General features: G+C 43.5%; 2 protein-coding genes across 2 annotated transcripts; one reads left to right on the top strand and one right to left on the bottom strand.

Moving 5' to 3' along the window:
* Positions 1–1701: 1701 nt before the first annotated feature.
* Positions 1702–5387, bottom strand: rab38c (RAB38c, member of RAS oncogene family). Its single transcript, XM_040180854.2, has 4 exons — positions 4746–5387; positions 4041–4171; positions 3478–3615; positions 1702–2583 (listed from the first exon to the last, which is right to left on the bottom strand). The coding sequence occupies exons 1-4, from the start codon at positions 4936–4938 to the stop codon at positions 2422–2424; spliced, it is 624 nt and encodes a 207-aa protein (XP_040036788.1). The 5' UTR covers positions 4939–5387; the 3' UTR covers positions 1702–2421.
* Positions 5388–5553: 166 nt separating this feature from the next.
* Positions 5554–9318, top strand: LOC120821821 (ras-related protein Rab-39B). Its single transcript, XM_040180850.2, has 4 exons — positions 5554–5879; positions 6694–6926; positions 7063–7333; positions 7456–9318. Exons 2-4 carry the CDS (start codon positions 6712–6714, stop codon positions 7609–7611), a joined length of 642 nt encoding a protein of 213 aa, XP_040036784.1. The 5' UTR covers positions 5554–5879; positions 6694–6711; the 3' UTR covers positions 7612–9318.
* The last annotated feature ends 72 nt before the right edge of the window (positions 9319–9390 follow it).

Raw genomic sequence — 9390 nt, 5'->3', positions numbered from 1 at the left:
GGGCGATTGGGCCACTTATTAGGATCCGGGGAGGGCATCTTAAAGCAGAAGACTGCCCCGGGTCTGCAAGGCATCAGCTGTCACCACCTTGATGCATGTTTGGGGGGGGGGGCTCAGGAGTGTCATGTGCAAACTATTCCTTATTACCTGCCGTCCAATGAAATGGAGACACATGTGAAGGAAAATCCATGATGAAATCAACAACAACAAAAAAAGCTTTCATTGTGTGACGCTTTGGTGTGATTCAGGACTGGAGAATGTGTATGTGATGACCCCTATGATGGTATTGTGATTTATTGTTGTTGCTGAGACATCACAGTAATCCTTTGTGTGTTTTTTGTATTCTATGGCCGTGCAGTTTACAGAGGTAAGTGCATAGTCCTGCTAATGTTCCGGTTTGATTCTTTTAGTTCAAGCAGGAAAAGCCCAGTATGCATCTCAGCAGAAAGGCATTATTGCAAATGGCATCAACCGTGATGGTTTTTGTTGAAATTAAAGAGAACTTTCCTGGGAATCTGAATGGAAACATCATTTTGAAAACCGTATGATCTCTGACATTTTTGCACACTTTTGCTTTGTGTATTCACAAAGTCAGGGCCCATTATTGTAATTTAAAATGTGGACTTACGGACACATTAAGAGCCTCACACTAACACATCGTAATTTCCCACAGCCCGAGGTGACCCCTTCAAATGTCTCGTTTCCTCTGATTAGCAGTTTGAGCCTCTCGTGTAGACAATCGGGTCACGAATGTAGCCGGCGGTGTCTCAAAGAGGTAATTAAGCAGGTAGAATCCTCTGTGTGACGCTGAAACTCACCGCTGTTCGGAGGGAGTAGCAAAAACGCTGCGTGACACCACAAATGCATGTTGTAGTGCATGTAGTCCGGCCCACATTACATGTCATGTATATTACTATATATATAGAGGGGGAGAGAGGATGCAGTTACAAGTTTTGCATTACAATGAAAGATGATTACACAGCAAAGGGGGTGAAGGGAAACACAAAGCTGTTTCTAAACCATGGAATTTCAAATAACACTGGAGGCGTTTTTAACAAAGGCGGCTGTTCAGTCGCTGCTGCCTTAAAAAGAGTAACACATTCCATGTTTGTTGACTAGAAGAGATTGATTTTAGAGTTGACGAAAACTTCTCATACGAACAATAGAATAAATATTACTCCGTCTAAGGTGTTCATAACTAGAGGGGAATATTTATTCTGAGCATGTGATGTAAACTATTATACAATGAAACTACACGTGTATACACAATGAAGTTGAATTGTGTGCCAAAGGTGCTGAACATACTGAAAAGTGGTTCACACCATCGCCGCTATTCCTAACTAAAGACATCCTCAGTCCACCGCCTTGATGTTTTATTATACTTGAATAGTCAATTTAATGGATGTATCTGCATTACACATCCTGACCTCTTACATCCATAACATTTGTGTCTATTTCTGACTGCGAACGAGTCTTGTGTTGTCTTTTCTTTTCACGAGAGCAGCGTGTGAAAGGAAGGCCGTGATCTTCAGCAGATGGATAGTACAGACTGTGTCACGACGAGAGTTTATTCAACCCGAGCGGAACCGGTTAAACCAAAAGAACACACGACACGATTCAAACGATTACGTTTGAACAGCGCACCGTTATTCTGAAGGTCGTAGGCGGAAAATAAGGCCGAGCACTTTGGGCAGCATCACGTTGGCTTTTTGTGTACAGAATTTTATTGATATCAATCACAGTCTTATTAACCGACCACCGGCGCAATTACATTTTAAATTGGCTCGATCACAACAAAAATTTCAAAAGGATAATAGAGATGCTGTCTGATGCTGTTGGACATTCAGACAGTTTTAAGAATACGCATCTCTAGCTTTTTGTCATATCCCTTAAAGTCTTCCTTTACTCATTCTTGTCCCCTGATCTAACAACGGGCCGCACGATAGTAAGTAAGTAAGCTGAGCTAAAGTGCAAAGAATGCAAGAAGGCCAAATGTTTCTATGCTCGTGTTCCAGCTGAAAAACAAAGCTTGAGAGCTGTCAGCGCAGCCGAATGTCAAACGAGCAAATGTATGTCAACATGCACACATGTCAAATATGTGAACGCAAAAAAATGATCTGTGGGAAAGTTGTGAAATATAAAAGTTTGACATGTAAGTCTAAAAATGCAATGCCTTTACACTGAAGTTACACATTTTAAATGTAAAATTTTAAGAGGTTGTGCAACTCCATCTTTTGTCATGCAGATATGTTGTTGGTCCACCAACATTGGCTTTTACAATTTACATTTGTCTTCATTCATCGCTTTGGATTGAGGCTGCGTTTGTTTTTTTATTTGTTTTTTACAAAGTCTTTTTTTTTCGAACCGAGTCAGACTCAGTTCAGCCATTGACTTCCTGCTTTGCCTGTGATTGGTCCGCTGTCAGCATTTCGTACACGAAGAGCAGTTGAGATGATCCTTGGCGGTGTTGGTGTACGCGGACAGAACAGCGGCGCCGGGGTCCCGTTCTACCGCCGGGCTCTCCTCGTTGTTCAGGATGTGCTGCACCAAGCAGCGAGCCGCCTCCTCAATGTTTGCGTTTTCCTGAGAGAGGGTGTAAAATAAGACACCTGTCTAAAAATCCTGTACTCTTTAGCCACTTTCCAAACAGCCGTAGTGGCAATCTGCACCGTTTTTTTGTGATAAAACCACTGAAATGTTCCACCGTTAAGAGTGTAACAAAAGCACAAGTAGAGAAGAATCATTAAATTAGCACACTGACTCGTCACGCAAGTCCCACATCAATATATAAGGTTGTAAACACTATTATACACCGCAGGTTTCTTCTTCCATTCATGTCCACATTTGTCACACTCAGCATGGAAAACAAAGCCGGTCTCAAGTAGGATCTTTGACTTAATTTACATCTAACATCGCACAACAACTTTAACCAATTGGTAGCAGAATGTCACACACTGATAGCAACTCTTATCGTCTCTGTCTTCGGAGGCTTTGTGTCCACTAACTACACCACCGACTCGCATCCTAGTGTGTATTTCATTAGACGGGATGGGAAACAGACGACCGCATTCTCACACCCGACTGCAAGCGTTCCTCTATTTGTCTCCTGAGAGGCCGCGTTAAATTAGATTTCTTTTGTGTTTGTACTGAAACACCCAGCGGTGTTTTTAAGAATCATTTATTTTTTACATCCTTTCTGGGTGGAGTTTGCAGGTTCCCCACTACTTCTGTTGCATTAAAATAAGTGCTTTGGTATGTATGTTATATGCATTATGCAGAGCAGTGGACTTTGATTTACCCTCAAATTAAGTCATATAGTCTTTGCCTCAAGTCCAGCTGCTCCAAAACTCTTTCCATTAGGAAGGTAATCAAATAAGCCCTTTAACCTTTTATATTTACATAGAAATCACCAGTATGTAAAGTTATTCATGGAAACGGTAATACCAGCTCAATCTAGCTGCACCTCCCCTATCGCACCTTTGCAGAGGTCTCGAACCAGCCGACGAAGCCGTTCTCCCTGCAGAAGGAGTCGAGTTTGGGCTGCTGGGAGGCCAGCTGGTCCGACTTATTGGCCAAGAGCACAGCTGGGACCGGCCTGCCAGGATTCAGGGTCACCTGAAAAGTGAAGACAGTTTAGATGATGGTTGTACGGATTTGTAATATAGGCAATTTAAAATGTAACCGTAAAATACAACTTTTCACGTTTAATAATCACAAGCCCGCCGATATTATAAGACCCTTTGCTAAGTCCCGCCCTAGAACGCAGGCCGGCCAATAATAGCGCAGCATTGCTCCGCTCTGAAGAGTCCAACAACCCAAAAACTGCTTTGACTACTTTTCCTAAATCATAGTCTAAAATTGAGAAAATTTAGACATAAATGGAAGATGTACTTACAGTATCTGCAAAGTAAGTGTTACCTTTTCATTCAAAAGCGTTAAACAGAAACAATATTGCTGCACTAACCTCAACAGTAACCACGTCCGGGTATAATTATTCATCTCACATTGAATACCTGTGAATGGTAGAAGCTGACACTGACCTTGGAGTCCAGGTCCTCCTTCCACTTCAGCACGGCGTCGAACGTGGAGGCCCTCGTCACGTCGAACACCACCAGCGCTCCCACCGCCTCCCGGTAATAGACACGGGTCATGTTCCCATAACGCTCCTGTCCTGGGACGAATGGTACATCCAATCACACACACACACACACAAAACCCAAACGCACACATTCATGAAAATACACACTTTCAAATCCATGAAATTAAATTAATCTATTTATGTAATATCAGTGACAAATGTAGCGTGTTGGTGCGTATAGCTGCCATCATGTGACTTATATTATCTACATGGGATCACTTGAGTCACAGGCAGGCACAAGATCTACATTCCTCAACCAGGCTTCAAATGAGGGAGGGACCCACGCAGACACACACTCTCACTTGTGTATCACTGAGTCGTATTCTGTAAAACGTTTAACAAGATACTCCTGAAATGATTTGATTGTATTGGAAAACAGAGAATAGAGTCTCTGAGGGCTTTCAGGGCTCCTGATTTGGTTCGATAGGTTGGAGATGTTCTGCAGAACAACCATTTCTCAAATGTATCCCTACTTTGCTAAAAATAACAAGGATATTAAAACAAACATTCTTGAAAGAGAAATCCTGCAAAGCTTTATAGTTTCTGCAATCACATGGTACAACAATGAAGCCGTGAACAAATGTGCACGCGTTAAGGTTTGACAGACCTGCTATGTCCCACAGCTGTAGTCGGACCACAGTGTCTCTGTCCCACTGCAGCACCTTCAGGGCGAAGTCCACGCCGATGGTGGCTCGGTAGTGCTGGGAGAAGATCTGATGCACGTACCGCTTGATGATGGACGTTTTTCCGACTCCCAGGTCACCGATGACCAGGACTTTGAACAAAAGCTCCTGCTGCATGGTTGCAGCTCAGAAAGTAAAAGAAAAGAAAAAACCTCTCGAAGAATTAACTGTAACTTTATGAAGGATGTCGGTGCGCGGGTTTCGTAAATTATAAATGACAGCAAAGTCACGGATTGTAGAACAAATGTTATTGGGCTAGCTGGACATGTTCTCCAATTTGCTGAGGGACGAAAAAAGAAGGTACTACGGTTAAATCTAAGCGATATTTGCAGCGGTGTAACTCACCTCAGGCCGCTCATTTAACACACATGAGGCGTCCAACTCTCCCGGGAGCCTCTTCAACGCAACACGGCGACGCTGGTGCTGCGTTCAGGTTGTCCTCGGAAATACCAAATGTCACGCAGCGGATTCTCCTGGATGGGGTAGACAAGGGTAACACTTTAAATGCGTTAGATTGCATAAGATAGCCCACTATATATGAATGCAATTGTCCCTCCCTACATATGTATGTATGTTTGTATACAGAGACGGGAGAGATAGAAGTGTGCAGAGAAACATGACAAACAAAGTTAAATTACGTCCATATGCGCTCACATCGTAATTACACTCGTCTTTGTCCCTACATCCTTGGAAGGCAGCAGCGGGACTGTGCTGCTGCGCTGCTCTGCGCGCAGTTACGGTAATGGTGCTGATGAGGGCGAGGAGGAGTTGTGTGATGCTCCTGTTGTGTCCCGCTGCCATTTCATCCGCGGATCATCGCGGAAATATCAACTGTCAAATTAACCAGCGGCTCATCCGATCCGTCGGTTTGAACACTCAGCAGGAGGGGTTTGATCGTTGAATGTTGAGGGTGAACAAGCGAGATTCTTAATATGATCTAAGTTATTGTCCTGTTATTTCTGTTATTCAAGCCCTGCTATTCTGGAAGATCATTTTTAGAAGACATAATCATCGACATGGGGTTTGTTTTTCACAGGCACTGACCTCTTAACTTTAAGGTGGGTCATTATTACCGATTTTTTATAAGATTATTTTCCTGGATGGTAATCATTGATGTAAATAATATGCATACTGGCATTGAGATAAATGGGTTGGGCCTCTACCATTTTTATGACCTGAGCAAATTTGTTTTATTCTAAGCATCACTGTAGGTAGCACTGTGTTATCACCTCTCATTCCTGTCCAGCTGCTGTCTCATGACTAAGCTAATCTCCAGGCCTCATTTTGTGTTGTTGCTATATAGCAACTAGCCTGCTATCCACATGGGGGCTGACTACACCAGTGTTTATTGAGTTGAAGAGGGAGAAGTAGCCTCACTCCCCCACCCCCCTTTTAAAATTAGATCACCCAACTGTAAATCACATGGGCAATGCTAAAATGGTTTGAGCCAATTACTTTCCCCTCATGGCGGCAGCCGTAATCCAAGAATAATCCACGTGCTTGATACAGGCTGGATTAAATGCACATTTTGTCATCTAAATCTCTTCAAATGTATCTGTGGTTTTAGCGTGTTGATTTTAAGATGTTCACTGTCTTCTTCTTACCTTGGCGGGATTATTATTATTATTGAGAAAAACCACAGCCACGGGTGTCGACAAGACAATGTTTTAATGTTGTTTTAATGGACAGTGTGCGCATAGTTTTCCTTTTTAAATTCATAAAATAAACTCCTATTTATCATTTAAATATCAATCTAAATCTTTATTCATGACTGTATATTCAGTGTCTCATGGCTCATGGAGTGTTTAAACAAAACAAGACCTTTGAAGCCATAACATGCACCGATTAAATGCTTTCTTTTTGGGGTCACAGATTTTATTTTGGTGAGACATGGAGACGATATGGCTCTATCAGTTTCGTCTGATTGTCATCGGAGACTCCACAGTCGGCAAGTCTTGTCTGATCCGGAGGTTCACCGAGGGCCGCTTCGCCCAGGTGTCAGACCCGACGGTGGGGGTGGACTTCTTCTCCCGCCTGGTGGAGGTCGAGCCGGGCAAAAGAATCAAACTACAGATCTGGGACACTGCAGGGCAGGAGAGGTTCAGGTAGAGTCAGAACCATTTGTTGTAATCTGTTACAACAATCTTTCTCTCACCAAGTGTTCTGGTTGCCTAACACTAACCATATGTTCTAGCTAAATGTCCAGCACAAATACCAAGGTCCATCCATCTCTCTGTCCAGGTCCATCACCAGAGCTTACTACCGTAACTCTGTGGGGGGGCTCCTGCTCTTCGACATCACGAACCGCCGCTCCTTCCAAAACGTCCACAACTGGCTGGAAGAGGCGCAGAGCCACGTGCAGCCACACAACATTGTCTTCCTGCTGGTCGGTCACAAGTGCGACCTGGAGGAGCAGCGTCAGGTGAGCCAGCAGGAGGCAGAGAAGCTGGCCGGGGCCTACGGGATGCGCTACGTGGAGACGTCGGCGCGGGAATCCGTCAACGTGGAGAAGGTGTGGACCAGATTTTACATTCATCTAGCTTCATCGCAAAAAATGGCGTAGCCTTCGAGGCTTTGTGGGATGAGTTCACAGTCCTTCATGATCTGCTTTTGACTTTGCCTCTCTTCCCAAAGGCGTTTGTGGATCTGACGAGGGACATCTTTGAGCTGGTGCGCAGCGGAGACATTAAGATCCAGGACGGCTGGGAGGGCGTCAAGAGCGGATTTGTTCCTAACATCGTCCATTCCTCCGAGGAAGTCACCAAGGGCGCCCGCCAGTGCTTCTGTTGATTCACCTCGCTGCAGCCTGTGGTGGCGGGTCGAGGCGAGGGCGGAGAGGGGGCGGTGACAGGTACTAGTACTACTAGTAGGACTCCAATCTGTTGGAGCTCTGTCTCAAGACTTGGCGGCACCATGGCCAGTTTTCTCTGGAACGTGTGATATTTGCCCTGCTCAATTACGCAATTTGCTTCTATATATGATACTTTGTTTATCTTCCTGTGCCTGTTAATGGCTCTTTGTTGATGTTCCTAGCAGGAGTAGAAGCACAAGAAGCATCCTGGTCTTCTCACTTTTCTGTTTGCATGTGTGTGTGTGTGTGTGTGTGTGTGTGTGTGTGTGTGTGTGTGTGTGTGTGTGTGTGTGACTGCCTCTAACAACACTCCTGCTCTCTGCAGCTCTCCACACATCTGCTTTACCGCACTTTCCTTTCCTGAAGTGCACAGTTACACCCCAGTGGCTAGTGATGTTGTTGGTGCACTTCTCTTGAAGACTGATAGTCAGTGAAACGTGTGAACTTCAATCTGAATCAGAGATGCAAAGAGTGAACCTTCCCTCTTCCTTTACGTGCATAATATATATTGCAACCGTGTGCGGATTATTTAACCATCTATTTAGCCAGTGAGAAACGAGACAGAAAGAGATGCTGCACTGCACATCCAAGTGGCTTAAAACTAAAACAGAGCGGATGATAATGCAAAGTAAACTCCAATTGAACCAAAGTCTGAGGCTGGGCTGGAGTTTTTGTTTGTCCGTCTGACTGCGACCTGCCAACGAACGCTTGAGAAGGAGTTTGCACTGTGAGAATGTTTGACATCTGCCGAAAAGAGTCAATACTGTAGCCGAGAGCCATCATGGCTTAAGAATAGCAAGGAGATGAATCAATATGTGAGGTATCCACGTTCATGTTTACTACCCTCTGTTGGATCAGTGATGAGATGCGAATCCTTAAAGCCTTTTGTTTGGAATGCCCAATATGTTCAATATGAAATCATCGGAGACCATTTTTATATCATTATTTGCATTTTCGAATGGCTGTTTTTGTTGCACAGCGGCATAACAGGAGTATATTTCATACCATATTTAATTTTATAAATTCAGTTTTCAGTGGTGCTGTCAGCAGCCCGGTGCCCCCATCAACAACTGCTATCAGATGTATCCCTTTATCGCTTTAGGGCTCTATTGGAAAGGGATTTCATTGGTTTGTTTAAATATGCATTAACATTTAACATGAAATGGTACCTTCAGGTCATATATGTATCCTCGTACTTTTCCCTGCAATCCATTTATAGATTCATATCCATATTTAATCATTGCATGCATCCATTCAAACTCATATTTTCCAAGGAAAGAAAATATTCTTGATATAATGTAAATACACATTTCACTTCAGTTCCTGGAATCTCATCAGAGCAGCAATAATAAAGATAGAAATGTATGTACGAAACCCTGAAGGGCAGTCGGGGTCTCTATTTCGAGAGCCTTTTGAAGGAGCAAAGCATACACGCATTCAACTTCCTGTTCATAGAGGAAACTGTGTTTTTTCTGTGTATATCAAAAACTAAACCGTTAGATGGCAGCAAACACATCGGTGTTGCTAACAAACCTGTAAAAATGTATTTTAAACCTAACCGTGAAATGTTGAGTCTTTAATGTTGTTGTGACTCTGGGATATTGCTCAAATGTAATCAATAATAAATGCCTTGAGAAATTAATAAAGAATTGGTGAGTTTCTATCACTAAACTGGGCGTTGTGCAACTAACAGTAACGGCGGAGTAATAACAGAGTTG

Source organism: Gasterosteus aculeatus, chromosome 7 (assembly GCF_964276395.1).
Source record: "Gasterosteus aculeatus chromosome 7, fGasAcu3.hap1.1, whole genome shotgun sequence".
NCBI classification, from domain to species: Eukaryota; Metazoa; Chordata; class Actinopteri; order Perciformes; family Gasterosteidae; genus Gasterosteus; species Gasterosteus aculeatus.
Note: the sequence above shows the minus strand (reverse complement) of the source record. Positions and strands in the feature narration are given on the sequence as shown.